Genomic DNA, 25647 nt, shown 5'->3' with positions numbered 1-25647 from the left:
GTGAGTTCGAGCCCCGCGTCGGGCTCTGGGCTGATGGCTCAGAGCCTGGAGCCTGTTTCCGATTCTGTGTCTCCCTCTCTCTCTGCCCCTCCCCCGTTCATGCTCTGTCTCTCTCTGTCCCAAAAATAAATAAACGTTGAAAAAAATTTTTTAAATGTTATATGAAAATTGTTATATTAATATATATTATAAATTATATAATATAGAGATCTATAATTTTTAAAAGCATCATACTCAGATCATTCTTGCAAGTTAGTTGTATTTAATTGTCAAAGAATAGTTGGATTTTATGTTTTTCAGGAGTATAGACTATTGGAAAAAATGGAAAGCTCCACAGTTCATTCTGTGAAACTAGCACAACCTTAAATTTGTTAAAGTGACCTTAAGTCTGAGAGAGATAATATAGACACACCGTTCATGTGTGCACATGCATGCACACACAAACAGATGTGTTAAAAGTCCAAATAAATTATTAGCAAATTGAATCAAAAAAATTATATATGTGATCAGAAAGAGTTTATCTCAGAAGTATAAAGATGGCTCTATACCATGAAACCTGCCCGTAGCTCGTTATATCAGCACCTTAGAGGAAAATTTATGATTATGTCAGTAGATGATTTTTTTTTTTTTTGAGAGCGAGCATGTGAGAGGGTCATAGGGAGAGAGAGAGAATCTTAAGCAGGCTCCACACACTCACAGCACAGAGCCAGATGTGGGGTTCAGTCTCATAACCGTGAGATCATGACCTGAGACAAAATCAACAGCCAGGTGCTTAACCGACTGAGCCACCCAGGTGCCCCATGATTATGTCAGTATATGGTTTTAAAAAGAGAGGGAAATCATTGGATAAAAATCTGGCAACACTCAGAAATGCGAATTAAAACAACAGTGAGATAACATGTACAACTGGCAGTATGTAGGGAAATGGGCATTCATACTTTGGTGGTAGTATAATTTGTTACTGGTAGGAAAACACTGTTAATAGTTATTGAAATAAGAATGCACATTATCCTTTAAGTACTCTCACTTTTGGGAATCTTTTTTTTTTAATTTTTTTAACATTTATTTTTGAGAGACAGCGACAGAGCACGAGTGGGGGAGGAGCAGAGAGAGGGAGACACAGAATCTGAAGCAGGCTCCAGGCTCTGAGCTGTCAGCACAGAGCCCAGAGCAGGACTCAAAGTCAAGAACTGTGAGATCATGATCTGAGCCGAAGTCGGATGCTTAACCAACTGAGCTACCCAGGAAATCATTCCTACAAAATATAGTATAATAGGATATACTATAATAGTGATATATACTGTTATGGTATATTAGGATCATATTCAAGGACTTCTGTTTTGGAAACAACATGAATGACTATTGATCACTTGGAGGAGTCATTGAATACATTATTTTCCATCTATACTGTGGAATATGGTACACCCATGGAAGGATATCCATGGTGGTATTGTTATATTATTGGGGTGAGGAATAACAAATTATGGATTATTATGCACAGTGTAACCCTTTTTTTTTTTTTGTGAAAAGAAAGGCTATATATGTTAATGTTTGCATGAGCAGTGGGAAATGTGTGGAAGGACTGGGTAAAGAGAGGTGGTGGGATCAGTGAAGGCGGGCATCATTAAGTTTGTCTAGATATGTTCTACAGTGTTTGATTTATTATGAAGAGCATGTGTTATCTTTATAATAATCACATTTAATGAAGGAAAAGAATGCTAAACAAACTCCAAGTACCTGGATGTGAGTTCTCATGAAGTTCAATTTGGCTAGAGATAACAAAAAATTTTAAAAAAGGTATACTTCCTGCCGTAGAGAATACTTGTATTATTTCCATTTACAAGCATTATCACAGATTACTTTTGACAATAAAGATATTTCATATTAATAGATGGTGGCTTTAATGATTTTTTTTTCTTTTGTAGCAACTCCGTTCCAATATCCGAGAAATGGAGAAACTTTGTTTGAAAGTCCGAAAGGATGACCTAGTACTTCTGAAGAGAATGATAGACCCTGTTAAAGAAGAAGCATCAACAGCAACAGCAGAATTTCTTCAACTCCATCTGGAATCTGTAGAAGAACTTAAGAAACAATTTAATGATGAAGAAACTTTATTACAACCTTCTTTGACCAGATCCATGACTGTTGGTGGTAATGTACTAAGTCTTATTTTTGATCATAGTAATGCATTTAGTTAAAGTTCACCATCTTGTATAGCTGTTGCAGATATGTGAGTTTCCAGGGATCACCTTCTGTTTCAGTCTGCTGAATTGTTGAACCCTGAGTGTGCCTAGAAATGCATGCCCTAGAAGTTTTGCAGGATAAAGATTTTAAGACTGTGCTGTATAGAGGGGAACTTCGAGGCTTCAAGTACCTATTTGTCTATATAATGAAAATAAATGTTATAATATTTCCTAAGGAGAATGTCATCCTGGATTGCAGAGTATGCCCCTTTCATCTCCTGGTGCAGGAGTAGCCTGATCAGGCACACCTCTTTCTTTGGCGTTCTGACTTTCTTTCATAGTGGATGTTAGATCTGTCTCCCAGCTCAGTTTTCTGAGTTTAATGACATTAAAGAAAATCTGCATTGGGGGTCATGCTATCAGCTTTTATGAGGTGATACTTTAAGAAACAGTCCGGTAAAACTTGTCATTATATCTATTTTAAGGATGTAATTGATAATTGTTAATTGCATGATAGTACTACCTTTATAAAGACCACTAAAAAAAAAAATGTTGGTTTAATATGTAGTAGTACTTGAAAGCAGTTGGTCTTTTTTTTTTTTTTTTTTTTAATCCTATGGGTACTGGATGGCATAACTGATAAGGTTTCTCTACTTGAGTTATTTACTGGAAAGCTTAAATCTGAATTTTTTTTAACTACCAAAAGCCAATTTTTTAGCTCCTGGCTTTGTTTTATAATTGCTTCCTTCATTTTTCCTTCTTTGTTTCCCTTTAATTATGCTATCTTGTTACATTTTACATATGTTCTAAGTTGCCTTAAATCTTAGTGGAAAAAGTGGAATATAAATAAATTACAAATCAGAATAGAATCTGAAGGATATTATACCTGCTGAGTTTTCCCCTTTTCATTTATGTAGGAGGCTCCTGTACCACTCCCTGTCTCCAAAATTAGATTATTTTTAATGTTACATTTTCAGTACTAGTGACCCAATAATTTACAGGGAAGTCCAAATTTAGAAATTGGAGGAAACATTTAGGCCATCATCCAGACTTTCTTGGTAATCTTACTTTTATTGTATCCTCAGTACGTAGCATATAGTAGTGCTTGGCACATAGCGGGCCATTAATGTTTCATAAATGTGAATAAATAAATGTGTTTTTGGAGACAATTTTATAGTTTCGGATGTGCCATACTCACTACACTCTGTGATAACCAGTACCTAAAGTGTTGTTTGGAGAGAAGGAAGTGTTAACACTCAGCCCCTTGCTTGAAGAGTATTTGGGAAGAGAGCTTTTTGATAGTTTTTAACCAGTTACTATTTACATTATTCTGTCCATATATATTTATCACCACTGTATTGATGAGGCTAAATGCTGTTCATATCATTTAGTGTGAACTAATACTTTGCCTTAGAGAAATTGGGCTTCCATGTGATTAAGCAGCTAGCTTACCCACTTAGACATTGTGACAGTTGTGATGGCGGTAACAACAGTGAAGATATGTTGGATTTTCTGGAAAGAGTTGCTGACATCAGTTTCTTTTGCTATTTAGTTTTGAGTTGCCCATCACTAGCAATTACCTAGGAAACAAAAATTTTGTGTTCTGACAGTTTCTCACAATATGATACTATTCTAATACTTGCTTTCATTTGCATTTTTTTATTGCATTATTTGGGTTTCTGTCAGGACTGTTTGGGCTCGACAGACTTGGATTTAAATATCATCAGAGAAACTGGGTGGTTATTAGAAAAAGGCAGTTTACCCAGTTTGCTGGCAATTAAATATCTCTGTATGAAACTGGTGTTAAAACTATATATTATATATTGGCAAAATTTGAGGAAACGTGTACAGAGAAAATGAAAAAGACTGGGGCAGAGACAGAGGATTTTCCATCTGTAATGATTCTCAAACTTCTCATTTCATGGAACATCAAATTAGCTAAAGACCTAATCACTTGCCACCAGGAGAAACTACACAATTAAACCTCTGTAGCATTTATAAAAAAAAAAAAATTGAGACAACCCATTTATATAAAAAAAATACCTAATTTGTGCCTAAAACAATAGTAGAATGTCAAATTCCAAATGGTCAGATTGCGCTTTGACTTTGAATCCATTGCCAACATTAAGCAGTTAAATGAACTATCTCACCAAGTGCCTGAGTATTTCACCAACTGTGAGAGTTTGTACTAGGTTGCCTTAAATCCAGAAATATTATTAACAAATAATTGAGAGAATGGGAAACGTGGAGAATAATGAAAACAAAGGAACTAATTTACATAAGACCTTAATAGTGGGGTAGGAACTCGGTTCACTCCATGTGTGGTCTTCTGGCTGTGGACTCTTTTCTGTCATCCTGCATGTTTTTATCTGTGCTTTCTGGTTTTTCTTTGTTTTTGCTTTAGATACTCATAGTAGTGACAGCCTATACAGAAAAATGTGATTTGCATAGAAGTTAAGTGCCTTAAAATACTTCTTCCTTTAAAAATTCAATCTGATTCTAAATAAATTGGTTGGAAATATCAGCAGAGATTCAGGAGCAATGTTGCCACATTTCCATGAGTGAGATCGAAATACAAAAATAGTTTTTTCATTTACAGATAGAAATAACAAGTAGAATAGGATGTTTTATGTTCTCTGTGAGAGTAAAAGAAGCTTATTAAGTTTAGGAGGAAGCTGTGATGATTTTGCTGTTTCTTTTGTCCAGATTCTGAGAGTTCCTAAAGCACATCTTCTCTGCCAATCTTGCTTGATCTGAGAAACTCCCTTCTGTTTCACTTGTGTGTCTAGTTTCATTTTTAGCATTGCTTCCCACCAAGAGAAGTGATGAGCCTACAAATTTGATTTGTATTTAGAAAGGTGTATCAGGTCATACAGAGTGAATCAGTGCTTCTCTCAATCATTGTCTTTCTTACTCCCCATCCGGCACATGCAGCTCACCACTGCAATAGGAACAGAATCTTATTACATTTTAAACAAATATTCACAAAAGAAAAGAATCCAATCTTAAAACTGCTGGGAACTTCAGACTGCATATTGAATTTGATGAAATATCAGATTTTATCACAGGTATATATACATGTGGTGAACAGTTTTGCGAAACACGTGGGTAGTTTTGTATATTATTCAGAAGATATATTTTCTATTGGCTTTAATTTTCTTAAAAATCCTCCTTTACCACTAAGTTAAGCCATGACTTAGAAGTCATTTTATTTTGATAGATAAGTTGATATAGATGATCAGTAGATTAATTTCACTATTTTTAATCTGTCAGAAAATGAAAAATTCAGGAAATGCTTTTAAATTAATTTAGATTTATAATGAAACTTTCCCAAACATAGAGAAGTTTAGTGGAAACTTTTTATATGTTGTGTTGTAATTCTTAGTAGAATCATTGCCTTTCAATGAAATATGGAGAGAGACAAAGAATGTTTGGACGTATAAGGAGAAGGGAAAAATCTTATGTCTGTGTTATTAACAACTAAAAATATGTTAATATTTTTACTACAAATAATAATGTAGTAAATAATAAGGTTTTGTAGTAAATAATACGGTCTTAAAACTGGAGTTTGAAAAACAGTGGTGCGACGTGTATGTATTCTACCTGCTCTTTACACTTGGAGTTGTCATGTGGATGGAATTATCTTAGATTATTTCATCATAAAAACAATAGCAATTTTCACTTCTGTGGACAGGATAAATTCTTCATCCTTCTTTCCTGCAGCTATAATCTGTCTCAGTGTTTTCCCTCATCATGTCTGTAGTAATTTCTGAAAGTTCAAAGTCAATAAATATTCACTGAGGTACTGATTTCTAATATAAGCTGGAATAAATGAATTACAGAAGTTGTAGATATTAAAGGGTTTCTTTCTTAATTGTTAGTTATGCCTCACATTGATTAGTGGTGTTCAGAGTTGTAAGTTTACAGCAGGATTTTCCCCGGAATAGAACAGATTTCTTTGTTCTCAGATTCCATTTGAACTAAGATGCATACGCAGTTTGGTTTCAAGTGAGACGTAAGTGACTTAAACATTTCTTATTTTTTACAAAGGGGAATCTTTTATGTTTGCTTAAAATACCAAACATTTCCCACCCCTTCAATTTTTAGGTCAAGAATTTATGTATGACAGTCTCCCCTCGTTTTGTTGTATACCCTGGCAGTTTCATTTAAATCCTCTGTAATAGAATAAGGGTTATGGCTTATAAAAATCCTTAGAGTGGATGTTCTATTTATAAAGTTCTGCTTTACATTTGGTCTGTTAATGATAACAAAGTTATCATTATTCATCATCTTATTAAAGAAGTGGAGTTCTTATTACAATAGAAATATTAAGTGGAAGAGCGGTCTTAGAGTAATTCATTTATCTTGATTGACATGAAAATGAAAGTGTCTTTATGTGCTATGTTAGGACATAGGGTAAGTAACTCTTTTAAACATTTGTAAAAATCAGAGAGCTTTTAAAATATTGGATACTTGTCATAATGTTGTAATGTAAAATCTACTCCGTATCTGATGTTTTTGCTCTTCCTGTAAGATAAGGAAATGTATTCAGAGAAGTTAAAATTCAAAATTAAAAGAACACTGTGGGGCGCCTGGGTGGCTCAGTCAGTTAAGCGTCCGACTTCGGCTCAGGTCACGATCTCACAGTTCATGGGTTCGAGCCCCGCGTCGGGCTCCGTGCTGACAGCTCGGAGCCTGGAGCCTGTTTCGGACTCTGTGTCTCCCTCTCTCTCTGCCCCTCCCCTGTTCACACTCTGTCTCTGTCTCAAAAATAAATAAACATTTAAAAAAAAATTTTTTTTAAAGAACACTGTCAATTCTGATAAGCCTACAAAATATTTTTTAATCAACTACTATGCCCTTCCTAAACAATTCAGATTATTTTCCTCAAGAGGTAAAACATTCATAAGTTTCAAAAGTAAAAAAGGGGCACCTGGGTGGCTTGATCGGTTAAGCGTCCGACTTCGGCTCAGGTCATGATCTCACGGTCCGTGAGTTCGAGCCCCGCGTCGGGCTCTGTGCTGACAGCTCAGAGCCTGGAGCCTGTTTCCGATTCTGTGTCTCCCTCTCTCTCTCTCTGCCCTCCCCTGTTCATGCTCTGTCTCTCTCTGCCTCAAAAATAAATAAACGTTAAAAAAAATTAAAAAAAAAAAAAAAAAAAAAAAAGTAAAATAGTAATGCTGTTTTATAACATGCCATCAATTATTGACTAAGATGAAAAAAGAAATCGAGAAGGTGAATTTAAAGAGTTATAATGACTTTTAGGAGTGGATCAGGTATCACGTGTCACTATGTCATGTCCTTGCTTATAACACTTCAGTAGCTCTCCACTGTCTGTCAGATAAAGTCCAAAGCCTTTAACTGGCCTGCAAGCCCCCTCCTAAACATCTACTTAATGTTCTGTGTTTGTAACTCTGTGCCTTCTGCTTTATCCTTTGGCAAGACCAACCTGCTGATTTTTATGTTAAGCTATATTGTTTGTTCTTTTGAAGACCTTTTTTCTTTGTCTTGTAAGATCACCTTTTTTAGGAAGCTCTTTCATAAACTGCACACCCACACCAAGCTGGGTCAGATGCCATCCCAGACTTGGAACTCCCAAAATACTGTATGTATCTATATCCCTCTATTTAAATGCCATTGTACTCTTTTATTGTTTTAAGATTATCTCTTTGTATGTGTAACTCTTCTAGAATATGTTCCTTAAGAGCATCTACTTTGTATTACTTTTTTATCTCTGGTACCCAACACAGTAGGTGGTCAGATAACATTAAAGTGGTAGGTATTTTGAGCTTGAAGTAAGGGGGACAAAAGGAAATTAGACCTTCAGATCTCTTCTTTCCATTTCCACTGCCACTGTCCTAGAGCATCATCATTTTGCACTGGACTTACTGCAAAGTCTCCCAATTGGTTTTTCTGCTCTCTAATTTTTTTTACCTTTCAACTTCATCCTTAATCTATTCTTCACGCTATAGCTATGGTTTGCTTTCTAAATCTGAAATCTGATTATGGCATCCTCCAGCTTCCCAGTAGTCTCCAACTCCTTTTAATAGTTCCATATTGATCTTATGAGATAAACAAAATTTTTTAACATAATTTATAATGCCATGAATAATGTCACCTTAGATTTTTTTCCTCATCCTTTGCTTTTCTCTTTAATAGTCTGCCCTTCAGTTGAATTCTTTTCAGTTCCCAAACCTATGCACATATTATTCTCCCAGACCTGAATAGTCTCTGCTTCTCCCTCCACCTTTGCCTGGGTTCACCTGTGTCATTTCTGTTCATCCTCAGCCTTCAGCTTCAAAACCTCCAACTAGTCTCCCCTCCCTAAGTCTAGGTTAAGTACCTCTCTTTTGTGCTCACATAGCATTCCATATTTACTCGTACCATAGGTTTTATCAGACTATACTGAACTTGCCTGTTAACATGTCTGTATTGTACATAATATGGTAAGCTCCATTAATAATAGCAGCAGTAGCAATGGCTATTTATTTTAGTAGTAACTATTTATTAACCCATCTGTACTGAATATTTAAGCCAGGTGCAGTGCAAAGTAAATTATCTATCACCTTATTTTTATTTTTATTGTTTAATATTTTGAAGTTTTTATTTATTCATTTAAGTAACCTCTATACCCAGCATGGGGCTCAAACTCACAACTCCAAGATGAAGAGTTGCATGCTCTTGAACTGAGCCAGCCAGGCACCCCTTTCATTCACCTCATTTTAAAAATGAGGAGGGGCTCCTGGGTGGCTCAATCAGTTAAGCGTCCGACTCTTGATTTAGGCTCAGGTTATGATCTCATGGTTTGTGGGTTCAGGCCCTACGTTGGGGTCCATGCTGACAGTGTGGAGCCTGCTTGGGATTCTCTCTTTCCCTCTCTCTCTGCCCCTCCCCTGCATGCATGCACATGCATGCTCTGTCTCTCAAAAATATATAAATTAAAAAAAAATTAAAATCAGGAAAATGAGTCAAAGAGCTAATAAATAGCCAAACCTGGATTCTAAACTAGGTCTTTTTGACTAGGTCCATGCTCTTAACCACTATACTATGTTGACTCCCTGGAACTGTTTTTATTGTTTACCATTGTGTCTGTAGTACCCTAGCACACTGATTGGCATTTAGTAGACATTCTGTACGTATCAGTTTAACGCATGAATGGTTGGTAAAACCAATACAAGGAAATAAAGACTTGATGGTAGAGTTTGGAGTGTAAATTAATTCATCATCATAGCAGTTTTAATGAGGAAGGCCTTAGTGGGTCGATGACTTTTTATGTTTATTTTTTGAGAGAGAGAGAGAGAGAGAGAGAGAGAGTAGGAAAAGAGAGAGAGAAAGCTGGGGAAGGGCAGAGAGAGAGGGAAAAAGAAATCTCCATGCTGTTAGCATGGATCCTGATGTGGGGCTTGAACTCACGAATGTGAGATCATGACCCAGCTGAAACCAAGAATCAGTTGCTTAAGCAGTTGAGCCACCCAAAGTGCCCTGGTGACTTTTTAAGACTCAGAAAAGACAAAAGCAATGTCTTTCTAGGACATGGCCTAGAAAAATGCGGAGAAGGGTAGACAATATGTATGAAAAGATCCACGTGGTGTTCATTTGATGACAAATTTGTTACCCGAAATGATTTTCATTGCAAAAAAACACATCACTTTCCTACTTTTAACACCTTATGAATCTGGCATTTATTATGAAAATACCCAAAGAAAGGGTTAATGATTTAGCATTGAAAATGTGAAACCTATTTCTACTGAGTATCTCTGTGTGGAATGTTGGCCAAATAGAATAGTTCTTCTTCAGTGCTTCTTCCACGTCTAGCTCTAATTATTCAGATTGGGTAGATGGCATTTGTTGTAGCCATTTTTTTTCGAGGTGATTTTGTAGAACAATTAAAGAAAAAAGTTAACTTTTGAATAATCTGCCATAGATAAATCTATTTTTATAGAACAATCAATTTACTTTTAGTCTGAATTCAGTTAGCATTTTACATGGAAATTGTTTTATGAAATTGATTTATGCTATCCACTTTCTAACAAAGCACATAAACCCTAAACATGAGGCTATGTTCATTCAGGAACATTTCATACTGCTGAGGCTGAAGATGATCCTCAGAATATGACTCAGGTATATGCGTTGCCTGAAATTCCTCGAGATCAAAATGCTGCAGAATCATGGGAAAGCTTAGAAGCGGTATGTAAAAAATTATTTTCATTTTGGTAGCTGTGAGGCATAAAAATAAGTAACTTTTTTTTTCTCTCTCTCTTTTTAAGGACTTAATTGAACTTAGCCAACTGGTCACTGATTTCTCTCTCCTAGTGAATGTAAGTATAATAGTTTTTGTCTTAGAAATGTTAGATTAGTATGATAAGAGACTTTTTATCAATTACTAGGCTTTTTATTAGAATTTTAATAGAAGTTACAATTTTCAAGACTGGTATTGAGCCCTGGGTAAAAGTCTAACAGTCCTCAGCTTCCAAATCAATTTAATAAGCATTTGTCAGAGATTTGTTATATAGAAGGTATTGTGTTAGATCCTTGGCACCAGGGGTCTGACAAGGTTAGCTATAGAAATAGATGAAACCTGTTCTCTGCTTTCAAGGATTTACAGTGGGTGGAGATAAGCTTGGACCCCAAAAACTGAAATTTCAAACATGATTGTTAAGTGCAAAAATGAGATTGAAGGGAAGTGTTATCAGCTCTAAGAGAAGCATTTAATTCCAAGGGAGGGAGGCAGGGGTTGTGAGGTAGAAGTATTAAGGATATCTTCACAAGATAGGTAGCATTTGCTTGAGCCTTGAAAATTGAGTACAATGTCCATAGATGGGAGTGGGGAGGGGTGCCTTTGAAAACAGCTGAAGACATGGAATAGAGAAGTGTGTGGCCTTTCAAGAATGACCAGGATTGCAATAAAACCAAAGGATGAGATACTATGGGCAAGCAAAGCAGGGAGTGTGAGAGCCAGATTGAGATGGTTTTGCGGGCCACACCAAAGAATTTTAACTTTAATTTGTAGGCATTAAGGAGCCAATATTAAAAAAAATTTTTAAATACAATTTACTGTCAAGTTGGCTAACATACAATGTATACAGTGTGCTCTTGGTTTTGGGGGTAGATTCCCGTGATTCATCACTTCCATACAACACCCAGTGCTCATCCCAACAAGTGCCCTCCTCAATGCCCTTTGCCCATTTTCCCCTCTCCCCTGGCAAATATAAATGTTTAAGCAGGTTAGAGTGATAAGCAGGTTCACACTGCTGACGGTTAAGATTACCATTAGCAGTGTGAATAATGACCTCAGGAAGGGGGGGTATAATAGGCGGATGACTAGTTAAGGATCAATAGCAAGAGTTTTACCAAGAGCAATGGCAATACAATATAAAGGTAAAGGCCAGCTGAGAGGTATTTCTGGGGTAGGCTTAGCAGAAATTGAAGGAAGATGGAAGACTCAAAACATCAGGCTTTATTGTGCATAATTGAGTAGCCAGTGACATTGTTAACACAGATCAGGGAACATAAAGTGGATTTGGTGGGAAAGACAATAGATTCTGTCATTATTTTTCTAATTATTCTTATTTTTCCTTCCCAGGAAGTATGGGAAGGTTGGCTATATGAGTATGTGTGTATATGTCTGTGTGCACACAGAGGAACAAAGCAGTGTCTGCTTATGCTTTTGTCTAGGTTTAGTTTTTTGTTTTTTTGTTTTTTTTTAATGAGAGAGCATGCATACAGGGGAGGGACACAGAGGGAGAGAGAATCTCAAGCAGGCACAGTGCTGTCAACGCAGAGTCCTGTGTGGGACTCTATCTCACGAACCATGAACCATGAGATCATGACTTGAACTGAAATAAAGAGTTGGACGCTTAACCAACTAGCCACCCAGGCACCCCTAGTTCTTTGTTTTTGATCAAACTGTGATTTGGGGGTTTTTACATCTGTGAGTTATGGCTTCCCTGATGCCTGGCTTTTTAAGGATAAAAGTCCCTAGATTACACAGTCTCAGAACTGGAATTGGAAAGGATTTACAAGGTCAGCTAATCCAATTCTGTTCTTGCCCCAGCTTCCCATATAGATGGTTTTTCGCTTTTTTTGAACAATTACAGCGTGGGGATACTTTCTATTTCAGCCTTTCTATTTGAAGACTACCTCTTAGAAGTTCTTCCCTGTGTAAGCTCTGCCCTATAATAACTTCCTTCTGGTACTTTTGCCCTCTTGGAGCCATAGACTGAACAACTTTGGTAATTTTTCCATATAAAATTATTCATTCATCTTCTGAGACCAATACTCTCCTTCCTCACCCTATCCCACCTCATCATATTTTTTTCTTTTAAGAGTTCTTGATTCTCTAATATGCTCCTTCTAGAATATGATTTCTGGGCTTTTTAGTGCTAGTCCCTTCCTTTGCTTGTTTTCTAGTTTTTGTATTTTTTTCTTGGCATCTAATGCCTCAAATTGAACGTCAGTAGATTGTTTAAAGCATTTTCCTTTTTTTTTTTTTTTTTTTTTTAATTTTGTTTTCAACATTTTTTATTTATTTTTGGGACAGAGAGAGACAGAGCATGAACGGGGGAGGGGCAGAGAGAGAGGGAGACACAGAATCGGAAACAGGCTCCAGGCTCCGAGCCATCAGCCCAGAGCCCGACGCGGGGCTAGAACTCACGGACCGCGAGATCGTGACCTGGCTGAAGTCGGACGCTTAACCGACTGTGCCACCCAGGCGCCCCAAAGCATTTTCCTTTTTTGATGCTTCTAAATCAGAAGAAGCAAAATGCTTGAAGTTTTTTGATTAGATATCTGTACAATCTATCAATATACTTGCATATCAAAGGTAATGATACGACAAGAATCCCACAATATTTGTTGTTTCATAATTAATTCAATTATTGTAACTCATAATATCTGATCTAATGCAGTTTCTAAAATCTGTGCATGTATGGTTACACAAACATACATTTGCCAAAAGTCATTGGTATCTACACATTAAAATCTGTTATTATATAAATTATACCTCAATACAGTTGATTTAAAAAACAAACTAAACATGTACAAAGTCTTCTCATTCCAGACAAATATATTTCCCTTCCAGTGGAATAGGCACATGAAAGGAAAATTGAGAGTTTGTGGCCATTTAACAATTATATATCCGATTAGGTTACGTAAGAAGCTCCTAACCCATAATCAAGGAAGGTTCGTGTAGAAAGACTTTGGCTATAGCCATAGTTCTATACAAATGTCCTATTTATAATAATCTGTGTGAGGACATGGGACAAAATGCTATTAGGCACAAGCTCAAAGGAGAACCCCTGATGACTCTTCCCAGGGTGGTTGAGTTCTCATGACCACATGGTCAGGGACTCACAGAAGCTCCATTTAGGCACCTAATGACTTGGGAACATAAGCAGAGTGACCACATCCCTTTCATTATCATCACATGGACATGATAGTATCTAGACAAATAAACCATGTGTTTTTGGAGCACTTTCTATGTGCATAGTACTGTGCTAAGCTCAATGAAGAATAGAGAATAGTTAAAAAAAAGAAAAACCCTATAGGATAGTCATGATAATTGCACAACATTGTGAATGTACTAAATGCCACTGAATTTCACGCTTAAAAATGGTTAAAATTGTAAGCTTTATGTATACATATATATATAATATATAAGTATATATTATATATATGTGTGTGTTTGTGTGTGTGTGTGTGTGTGTGTGTGTGTATACACACACACACATACATACATTTTTTTTTTTACCATAATGAAAAATGAACCTACAAAACCATTGAGAAATCTAGGTGTGTTCCAATAATAAATTAGTATCTACTAAGCACCCTTCATTTCTCTTCAGCATTTAATTGCTCAAGTGCCTTCTGTTCCTATAACTGTGGAACTTGCCCTAGTTCTTGTCAAGGGAAATTTAAAGAACTCTGGGCCTGTCACACAATGGCATGTCACCCTTGCTGCTGGTCCAATATTGTCTCTACCTTCTACTTTATTCCCTATGGCTTTTACTTCGGATGCATAAAAACTGGGATGTAATGAATTATATCAGATTAATCAGATTTATTACTGTTTGGCCTTCAGGGTGTTGTTTGACAATAGTGAGTTTTGTAAAATTGATGGGAGGACTAACTGAAGTAATATCCCCTTCCCTTCTACTGACCCCAACTGCATTCCTGCTTTTGTCCCTGCTTACATGATTCCCTCTTTGGCTCCTTCCTTAGAGTTACATTTTTGCCACCACCTCTTTCCTAATTGCTGAATCCCATGATATCAACATCCTACTTCTGCTCTGTTTATTGCCTACTCTATCTAGGCCAATATAATCCTGAATTTCTGTACATAGTAGTCTTTGTATGTTTCTGAGCTTTTCTGTGTATTATTTATTGCATATGGTTAAGAATTATAGACTACAAAAAAAAAGAATTATAGATTATATACTTTTGGAATTCATAACCAGGATAGCTCAGTGTTCCCTGAATTAACCAATATCTAAGACTAGAGCTAGCCTTGAAAGATGCCTGGAATTGAGTCAGGAATAAAGGAAAATAACCACAGTTTTGACAATAGTTTCTTAAACCCATAGCTTTTAGCACATTAATAAAACTGCACAACTACTAGCAAGGCTGTCCAAGGCAGGGCATTTTTATTGATATAAATAGATTTGGCGATGGATTTGTTGAATGTATTACTGTTGGTGGATATAGAGGATGCTGAGTGTACAAGTGACAAATATTCACTTAATCACATTTTTTTTTTAAGACTCTTAAGTGCTCCTCTAACTGCTCACTAAGATTCAGTTATTTTTTTCAGGTAAATAAGGAGACCTAATTCAGTGTTTCTTAAAATGAAATCCACAGACACATTCTCAGAGTATTTTGAGACGTCTTTCCCTTTAAAAAGAGGAGTCTAACTCCTTTTAAAGGGATGCCAAGAACTTATATGAGGGGCCAAAGTATAAAATGTCAAGAAAGGAGTTTCAAGATTGTTAAATGTGGGAGGCCTAGGCAGATGAAAGCAGACATAAGCAAATCAGAAGCAAAATGCGGAGGTCGGTAGGTAGAGGTGAGGAGACTTCTAAGCCATCATTATTAGGAGCTTGATTTCCTGTACTGGGGTAAGGTTGTGTAGTTGTATCGTTTGGCCCAACATAAAGAGCCAAGGGCATGGTGGACTAGTGACCAAATTCAGCTCTGATGGGATCTAGTTTGGCATTGTGTATAGACAGTGATTGACAACTGACACTAATTTGCTGCCTAATTGTGATGGTGTCATTGAGTCCTCTTTACTTATGAAGCAGCATTTGAAGATACAGAAGTTTGGGATTCAAACTAAGAAGAAAAGGGGAGAGGCAGGTCTGTACAACTGAGGGACAGTTGTCGATTCCAGGATAGTTGCTGATCACCCTCTGCCTTATCTCCATGTCCATATTTAAGCAAGCTTCCTGATGTAGTGAATAAGTACTCACAGGTTTGGGCTACTCCCCAGGGTCAGACAGACCTCATCGAGTACTGGCGATTGCAGTGATAGGGGAGCATCAGTGGTCCCACGCTTAGTTCTGTCTTGTGGTCTTTTCTCCAATTATACCAAAATATTTTTGTGAAAAAATACTAAAATTATGTTTAAAATTTTTTAAATTTTATCTTATTTGGAGAGAGAGAAAGTGTGCATGAGCACTCAAGCAGGGGAAGGTCAGGGAGAGAGAGGGAGAGAGAGAATCCCAAGCAGGCTCAGCAGTGTTAGCACAGAGCCAGAGGCAGAGCTCAATCCCACAAACCGTGAGATCATGACCTGAGCCTAAATCAAGAGTCAGGCACTTAACTGACTGAACCACCCAGGTGCCCCAGTTTTTTTAAAGTATTTTTAATTTTTAAATTTTACTTTATTTTAAAAGAAAATCATAGAGCTGCAGTGTCCAACCTTTTTTGGAAGGAGCATTAAAAAAATGTTTCCCTGAAGATTTGGGATCACACTTGGGGTATAGAAATGACAGTAGTCCTAGCAGGCTCCATCATCTTGATGGAATCATTTGGAGACTGAGAGAAAGGAGACATGTTGGCTGTTTTCCCTCTACCCCATCAGCTCATCAGGATGTGGAGGTTGATGATCACACATGTGATTTATCTGCTGGCCCAGACTTTCAGGCAAGAATGGAAAGTGTTGAGGATGTCCCAAACAGAAACAGTGATAGAAATCCAGTGTCAGAAATCCCTACAGGTTGGATATTATGAATGCTGGCACTTATGCTTCTATGGGTTGGAAGAAGAAAGCTAACATTAAAAAAGTTTTGTCTGAGGAAAATAAAAACTGAATGAATGAATGGCTAGGAGGGATCTAAGTTTTCATGCTCAAGAATTTTCAAGCTTCATAGAAAAGAGTTTAATATGCTTTTTAGAAAAGAAAGATGGGAATTAAGCTTTCTTGAGAAGATGAGAATGACTTTGTAAATTTTTCTCCTCACACAGTCACTATCTCATTTATCCTCACTTCAACTCCATGGGGTATATCATTATCCTTCTTGAGAGATGAGAATATTGACACCTTGGATAGCTGGAGTAATCTGCCCATGGGCACACAGTGCTGTGATTTGAACACAGGACATCTGGCCAAAGGTTGTGCCCTTACCAGTTATGTACATACATTAGTGGGTTTTAAAGTGTGAGAATCATGGACTTGCAGCACTCATGAGAAATGCAAATTCTCAGGCTTCACCCAAAGTCTACTGAATCAGAAACTCAGGGAGCAGCCCCATCAGTCCGTGCCTTCAGAAGTCTTCCAGGCGACGCAGGCATGCTCTCGAACACATGAGAACCATTGCTGTACTTGTGTCCGACAGAAATGTGAAAAGGAAAACTGATAAGGGACTTTTTCAGGGATTGTGTTAGAGATGTCAAGATAGCAGTGGAGAACACAGGAATGAAGGGATACCATGAAAGGTCTGACAGTGAAAAGGTACCCACTTGGTGTATGGGAAGGGAAGGAATGTCAGTAATGCTGACAGGAAGCAACTGTGGGGAAAAATCAGCTGATTGCATTTCATGTTCTTGAATGACAATTGGAGTTAGAAGAGTGTTACATCTGATTCGGTGTAAGTTAAGCGGGCAAATACTTCAGGATTAAAGTTGAATTATTTCACAGTCATTGTAGAAGTAGGATTTACCTGGGATCAAAGAGGGATTCTCTTCTTTTTTTCAGTGAATTGAAAAAGCACCTGAACAGTCTATATTGATGTGATGGTGGTTACAGGTGTTTATACATTCGTCAGAACTCATCATCCTATACCCTTAAAATGGGCACATATTGTAGGTGAATTGTCTAAATAAAGCTTTTTTAAAAGTGGGCATGTGCTCCTGTGGCAGGTAATGAGTTCCTGTCACTGGAGGTGTTTGAGCTGAAGTTCAGTAACCACTTGTGAGAAATGTAGTGGGGCTTCACACCTCTCAGGGACAAATCATTCCTTGTGCCCAGAGATTCCATGAGTCACAAGGTTGCCGTGTCAGAGCAGGAGCTGCCGTGTTTCATAGAATGCCTTATTAATATATTTGATCGGAAATATTTTAACTTGTCATGATTTTAAAATGTATTAAAGTGTACAGGTGTGAGACTCAGGACAGTGAATTCATCCGCAGCCCCCTACTGCATATCACAAGTGGAAAGATTTCATGACAGATCAAACCATATTGTCTTCTCGTTCCTAAAATGTAATAATTTGTATTCATTGGATCTAAGCATGTTTCACTCCTAAGGGAAATTTTCCTGTTTTAAATCTTTGAATCTTCAAAAAAGGTAACTTAGGAGGAAGGTTTTTTGTTTCATTTTGTTTTGTTTTGTTTTTCATCAACCTCCACATGACACGTAAATGCTTATTTGGATTTTTCTTCTCTTACAAAGTAGTTCATTTGGAGAATAATATGTTTGTATGTTTGAATGGATTTTAGTGTGAGATCCTTTTTCCTATAAAGGTGCCACCCTTTTATTACCTAATAATTAAGTCGCCCTTTTTTTTTTTTAATACAAGTGAATTTGTACTTTCAGCATAGTTTATCAGACACTATTAATGAACCACTATTCAGACAGCAAGGCTGCAGTACAGGGGACCCTGATTACAGGAATTAAAGTACTGTGTATTGGCTGACTGCTGCTCCCCAGCAGGACTGCTCACTCATAATTCCTTTGCATCTAGTCTCAGCAGGAGAAGATTGACAGCATTGAAGACCATGTCAACAGAGCTGCTGTGAATGTTGAAGAGGGAACCAAAAACTTGGGGAAGGTAAGATTCTGCTCCTGCTGACAAATCAATGGTACTCTGGCTCCCAGGAATCTCCAGTATTAACCCAATTGATCTGCTCTCTTTAATGTGGAGGGAACCAGCAATTAAGGAAATAAGGAACAAATGACACATAGGTAGTGCAAGAAATCAATGACTGTTGTAATATTTTACTCTCAAGATTCATTCTGTCGGGAGAGAAATTTTTCAGAGAATAAACCAAAGCCCCACTAGAAGGCATTTTGGTGTTATAAGGGCATATTTGCAGAAGTGCAGGGAATGAAGTAGACAGTTGCCAGAATCTGGTAGGGGCAAAAGTGTAAGGATGTGACCGTACGGGTAGAATGGGACCATCTGTTTTCCATAGAATATTGCTTTTAACCCCAGGTATACAGCATGGAATAATCTCCGTGCAGCATAAAAGCTTTGGGGGTATCTATAGCAGCTGAAACTGTTGAAATAAGCCTGCTAGATAGTTAGTGGATTGATTGTTTTGCAAGTAAAATCAATTTGTAGCAGTCCACTTTTTGTAGCTCATCTCTCTGAGTTCTGAGATCAGGAGCAATTGTAGTACCTGTGGAATACTTCCCCCCACTCCCCAATCTCTAGGGTTAATTATGTACCAGGAGTTAAAGAGGCATTGCCAGGAGTAATGAGAGGAAAATGCACATCACCACAGGCAGATATTCTCAACTCAATTTCTAAATTGAATTTTTTTTCTTTTTTTTTTTTTTTTTACAGGCTGCAAAATACAAGCTGGCAGCTCTGCCTGTGGCAGGTGCACTCATCGGAGGAGTGGTGGGGGGTCCGATTGGCCTCCTTGCAGGCTTCAAAGTGGCAGGAATTGCAGCTGCACTTGGTGGTGGGGTGTTGGGCTTCACAGGTGGAAAACTGATACAAAGAAAGAAACAGAAAATGATGGAGAAGCTCACTTCCAGCTGTCCAGATCTCCCCAGCCAAACTGACAAAAAATGCAGTTAAAACCCAACTTCAGTCTTATTGGCGCCAACATGTCTATCCTAATGAGGACCTTTGCTGCTGTTGGACACTCAGTCAGTTTTGGAACATGATTATATCAAGATAGTGGCTGTAGATGTTCAAGTGGGATTGAACTGTGATAAGTGGATATATTTTGTTGTTTGCTGGAGTGTTAATGGAGATGTTAGAGATTGAGGAGCCTGGGATGAGGGTGTGTAGTGTTGTCGGGTAAAGTTTAAAGACTGCCAAGGAGCAGATTTTCTGCCTGGAAATGTGAAAATTGAGCTTACAACTCTGATAAGGACTTGAGATGTATGGACATGATGGGTTATGGAAGACTAGTTTATTCTATAACCCTGACTTGGAGACCCTAAGGTTAAGTATCTTATAAATATGTTTGTTTATCTCCCAAACATAGGAGATTATTTGGCCCATTAACAAAGAAAAGAATGGGGAGTTTAGGAGCCTTTCTTATCAAATAAGGAAGTCGGGGAGTTTAGGAGCCTTTCTTATCAAATAAGGAAGTCGGGATCTCACGGGGGGGAACAGATGAGCTACATGGTGGAGTCCATTTGGTGAACCTTATTGCAGTTTGGTCACCTGTATTTTCTGGTGTCGGACACTAATAGTGTCAGAAAATGGAAAGAGAGGTGCAACTTCTCTTGCAGGTAACTTAATTTGTGACACTGGCTTCTTCTCTGAACTCTTCTTTCTGTCTCTCTTTAAATAAAGAACACAGAATCTCAAGTGGTAGGAGACTATTAAGCCAGTCACTGAGCTTGCTCTGTCAGTCTGTCTCTTAACACCTCAAAGATCCAGTGGCCTCTGCCTTCCCTCCCTTGTAATTTTGAACAGTTCTTTGACTTGTGGGGTGAATTCTACCCATGTGTAATGAGGACTTTTCTCATAATCTGCTTTCTTGTACTGTCTCTCATCTCTGTTTCCTTCCAATCATCCTTACTTGTAACCTCTAGGTGAAAGAGAGAAAAAAAGGGAAGAGAAATCTCCAAATATTGCCAACATTGTTAGAGTTTGAGGTAAAAAAAAATAAATAAATAAGCAGAAGGTAGGGGGACACCAGATCATTTCTTAGGGACGTCTTACAATTTCAAGAGACTGATGTCCCTGCCACACAGGGACTCTCTGACCCTAAGTCTTTCTAGCTGGCCCTTGGAGGAGGGCTTTCTACCTCACTTCTGTTACTGCCATCCTTTTCCCCAGGCTCTGCTGTCTCCTGTGCTTTCCTTTACTTTTCACAGCTGCTATTTCTTCCCAAGAATGGCGTTCTTGCCTGCCTTTTCTCACATTCAAGATGGTAGACAAAGCCTGGTGCCAAGACTCAGTCCTCACGAAGGATTTGTGGTGCTAATCCCAACAGAGCAAGCATGGCCCAGCCTAACCTAGTGTCTGTCTTATCAAATAGCAAAGAGATTTTAAATTTGGGAGAAAAGAATTCAAAATCACAGGTAGCCTCATTCTGCACCCCCAACTCATTTGAAATAGGAAGGAACTTCCTTTTGCCTTAATTTTTACTGTTTTCTGAGAGCAGAGGAATGGGCACCTATACCACCAAATGTGTGAGCTCGGGAACCAGATTCCTCAGGTGGTTGAATGGTTTATCACTTCTCTCTTGTTGAGTTTACTCTTAATAATTTTTATTAATTCTACCTTTTACTTCTTTGTCTAATCTAAACAGACCTTTCTCTCTCCCACTTTCTTGACGGTCACTAATGAATCTTTTTTTTTCCCTTTTATTTAAATGCAAGTTAGTTAACATATAGTGTAATAATGGTTCAGGAGTAGAATTAGTGATTCATCACTTTACATCCCACTCACCAATGAATTCTAATGAAGAGAAAGCACCATTTCTTACTGTCATTCAACAACTGGAAAATATCAAGTATTGCTAACTGTTGACTTGTATCTTTAGTATAATGCCAAGAAGGAAATGCTTTGAATAAGTGTTGGATTCTAATCCAGTATTTGATACTGGATTCCTGTAAGGTTGGGATATTTGGAACTCCACCTTTTTAAATATTTTCTGATCCTCGCTGTCCCTTTAACAGAGGGTATTCAAACCAGACTGAGGATCAGAATCACCCAGGGTCCTTGTTTAAAACAAGATTGCTAAACTTCAGTCCCATAGGTACTTCTAATAATGGCCAAATCTGGCCTGGCCAGCCAAAATTACAAATTTAAGGTAGAGTTACATCAAGATTGAGCTGTATCATTGAGTTCTGTAATTTCTAGTATTCTGCCCTTCATTGTGGCCCAGTCTTCATCTCGACATATTACTCCCACTCTGCCAACCCGCACTTGGCTATGCGTTTTAAGCCCACCTGCTGAACAGCACCAGGGACTAGTTTTACACTGGAGCTGGAGGAGGGAGGAGGCCTGTAACTGAAGCTCACATTTCGTCTGGGGATCTCATTTATACTCCCACTGCATGTTCCCATATAGACCTTTGGTTTTCAGTAGTCGTCAGGATCGGAATATTACTCTAGCAGTCTTCATGTTCAGGCAACTTACAGCCCTTTTAAAAAGTTTTACAATTTAAAATTATTTAGAAATTGTATCTAATTTCCCCATAATAGAACTTAATAGCTAACTTTTTGTAGAAATTTCTTGGAAGTGTTTAATCAACCTATAAAGTGTTTAGAGGTATAAATTAGACAATATGACACAGAAACCAATCTTAAACTGAATTTAATGCCCTACAGTATCAGATTAAGTTCATCTTCTCTGTGATTCATGTCTTATTTTTACTAGATCACATTAGAAGATAAGGGGCACTTTGATTAAGTTCTTAAAATTTACAGAGGTACCAACTTCCAGTTATAAAATAAAGAAGTCATGGGTGAAAAGTACAGAATGGGGGTGGGGAGAATGTCCTGAGGCTCATTTGGATAAAGGCAGTGCTCCTAAAGACTGTTTTTCCTGAAGACTTTTGTGATGTAATAGTTTTGAGAATTTCTCTGTAGAGCAGAGACTTTGAAACTTTTTGGTTGTAACTCACAGTAAAAAATGCATTTATATCAAAACTCAGCATATGCATAATGGAACGACATTATGTGTAGGGTACTCTGATGCTTTTTATTGTTTCAGTTTTTAAAATATGCTGGTTGCAACCTACCAAATTGATTTCATAATCTACCAATGGATTGTGACCCTTAGTTTGAAAAGAAGAAAACACCTAATGGAGGAACTGATATTTATTGAATATCTTTTGTTTTCCAGGCACTTCACTAGGCATTTTACAGGTAAGGACACTGAGTCTCAGAGATGTTACATAATTTGCAGGGGGGTATTCAGGTGTAAAAAGTTGAAGCCAGGATGTTCACTAGGTCTCTTGAACTACAAAAATTTCTATTACTCTCCTACTATGCTACTTCTGTATATAAAATTGAGGTAGGCCATTCGTCCTGCTTCAGCCAAACCCCAATTTATTCTGTAAGGCAGGCTTGCTGTGAATTTACATATGCCATTCGTTTGCAGTGGGGTTTTTTTTTTTTCCTACTCTTTTGTCACAAAGTGTCCCACATCCTCAGAGTTTTCAATAGTGGCTGATGCAGAAGTACCCAGTGCTGAATTTGGTCCTTAGACTATGAAATTAAAAATGTTTCCATTCCACCTGCACATCCTACAAATTTTCTTGTATTCCATGGGTTAGAGCCATCTCTTAAGCACTGCTTTTTGATATTAACAATGAACTCTACTGCAAAATCTATCATAACTCATAGAATCAAATGATTACTCTCCTTTAAAATGGTACCCTTGGGAGGCCACGCACTTACTGTAGTGACGCTAGTATTACTTAGAACATTTTTGAAACTTTTCTTTTGAAATCATCTCCAAAGACATTTTATCAAACACATAGAAAAGCCACCTTGGTGTTTATTAGTCACAAATTACACTCCCTTGTCCTTATGACCTTTCCTCTCTCCCTTTCTCAGTTTTGCTTTTCTTCTACTGGCTTAGCTCTCCTACCCACCTATTCTGGAGCTAGTAACCTAAGGATGCCCAGAAAGGGGGTGTGCTGGCCAGAGTTCCTGGAGCAAGAACTTTTAGTTTTTATTGATGCCATTTGAATGCTGCAAAGGGAGAATCCTATGAGTCCAAAAACCTTTCTCTGTGGGCTGCCTGCCTGCCTGTAAGTGTCCTACATAATTTGCACAGGAGTAAGGACTGAATACTGGTAATATCAATCACAGGAAGTTGAGGAAGCCTGAAATATACATAAATCATGTATAACATTTTCCTCTAGTGAAAAACAGAAACCAAACCAACCTATGCTTTGTGTTAACTTAAAACTGAAAGGTCTTTCTCAGGGCCCCCTTTGCCCTTCATTGCTGCCACTTGAAATCTGGGAGGAAGAATGATGAAAAGCTTGGGAAAAAGGTTCTCCTGTGAAATGGACATGTTCTTCTCTTGTAATCAAGCATAACATGGCTTTGGCTCTCAGGTACTTATGAATGTTAGACAATGTTCGTAAGTAGTCAGAGGACTCATAAAAGGTAGGAAAGCTTCCCCAGTAGCCTAAGATAATGTAAACAATTGAGGTTCTGTTTGTGTTTTTAAACAACACTTCGTTTTGTTTCTAGCAAGTGGTTCTCACTATTTATATTCATTAATTTGACACCATTTTACAGAGAAACTTCTTGGGTATTATAAACAATCAGTGGCAAAATGTCCATATGTTATCCACATTGCCACCCTCGAAGAAATTATTTATTTTTGGAGATAAAAAATATGTGCAAATTTAACAAAAGAAATAAATTGAATAAAAATGTAAAAAGGTGTCAGAGGCAAATGATTTACCCAAGATCAAAGCTAGTTAGCACCACAGCTAGAATTATAACCAAGGTCTAAGAAAAAAAATCCTCAAAGTAATTTAACTGAGGTTTTGTTATGTCATATTAAGTTGCCTGCTGAGGCTTATGGACTTTCAGACCAGCTTTAACATTCCAAATCAGGCAATAGCAATAGTGAAAAGGAAATTGGGTGGGGAATCAGGAGATCAGAGGCTAGTTTTGGCTTTGTCTCTTGCATAGTAAGCTTTTTCTCAGGGGTGCCTGCCTTCTGCTCCAGCCAGGGATTCGCCAACCATAAACCTTAGGGGTTAGTAACTTGACTCTCTGCATTCTTTATATATAGCCACTTACTGAGTCTTGTCAATTCTACTTTGAATGTTAGTTGCATCTACTTATAAATATATTCATGGTCATCACTCTAGTAAAAAACTGTATTTCCATACACCCCCTACCTCATTTTCCCCAACTTTAAGCCATTCCTCACATCACTGCCACAAGAGTGAGAACTAGGTCCGTCTTCCATTTTTCTGCTGATTGTCAGTGGCTCCACTGAATACTTGATAAAGTTCAGACCCCTTCGGTTGGCATTCACAGCTTGCCATATTCCGGCCCCAGCTTTATCTCTTCAAACTCAGCTACTCCCCATCTGACAATGCCACTGAGAATCAGACATTTCACAAAAATGATTTTAAAGTTTTTCTGTGAAGTTACAAACTGGCAATAAACTGTTTACATTTGTCCAGACGGAAATAATTTCTGTAATACTACATTTTACAGAACTAGTTAGCCCAAAAGTTGTTTCTTAAGGAAAACCTTTTGTCCCCCCAGAAGGAATTATATTCCGTTTCTTAACCTCCAAAACAATGTCAGTCCTGTTGCCTGTGTATGTCATAGCCAAAGCGGGGGGTTTTTCTTCAGCAACATAGATACTCCAGGCTTGAATGGACCATTGTCCAGCTCCTTTGAGAAACTTGACTAATAAATATTTGAGAAAAACAACTCAAGAGTACATGTTATTCATACATTTCTCAAGTACTTGAGATTTTCTTGTATTATGGTTAATCATTAAAAAGATGTTTACCTGGGTTTTATTAAATCTCCTAAACATAGTTTCCATTTTATTGTTAAACCCTTGATGTTAGCAAGGGTCAGCACAAGAAAAGGCCCAATGGTGAGAATTTCTACAAATTCTGTAAAGCTTACTGAATTCATTATGTTGTTGAGTGGTGCTTGTATAAGGAAACATGCAATAAAATTCATTCAACAAAGATTGGACTGAATGCCTGTTATGTGTTGAGTACCAGGGCCATATATAGAAAAATATTAGACCTGTAGAATCTACCCTTGTGAACCATTCTGGCTAATGAATTCAGATACATAAAGCAAGAAGTCACAGTAACACATGGTAAGTAC

At 37.6% G+C, this 25647-nt stretch overlaps 1 protein-coding gene across 6 annotated transcripts in view; it reads left to right on the top strand.

Annotated features, from left to right (window-relative positions):
• STX17 (syntaxin 17) overlaps nucleotides 1–23062 on the top strand; it is a 65761-nt gene extending 42699 nt beyond the window's left edge. For all 6 annotated transcript variants that reach the window (XM_047829971.1, XM_047829974.1, XM_047829975.1 and 3 more), the window contains 5 exons: nucleotides 1926–2151; nucleotides 10255–10370; nucleotides 10451–10501; nucleotides 18362–18448; nucleotides 19187–23062. In XM_047829971.1, the coding sequence (XP_047685927.1) occupies nucleotides 1926–2151; nucleotides 10255–10370; nucleotides 10451–10501; nucleotides 18362–18448; nucleotides 19187–19426 (720 nt within the window). In that variant the 3' untranslated portion in view covers nucleotides 19427–23062. The remainder of the gene's footprint in view (nucleotides 1–1925; nucleotides 2152–10254; nucleotides 10371–10450; nucleotides 10502–18361; nucleotides 18449–19186) is intronic.
• Nucleotides 23063–25647: the final 2585 nt, after the last annotated feature.

Source organism: Prionailurus viverrinus, chromosome D4 (assembly GCF_022837055.1).
Source record: "Prionailurus viverrinus isolate Anna chromosome D4, UM_Priviv_1.0, whole genome shotgun sequence".
Classification (NCBI taxonomy): domain Eukaryota; kingdom Metazoa; phylum Chordata; class Mammalia; order Carnivora; family Felidae; genus Prionailurus; species Prionailurus viverrinus.
This window is presented reverse-complemented; position numbering and strand designations above follow the sequence as displayed.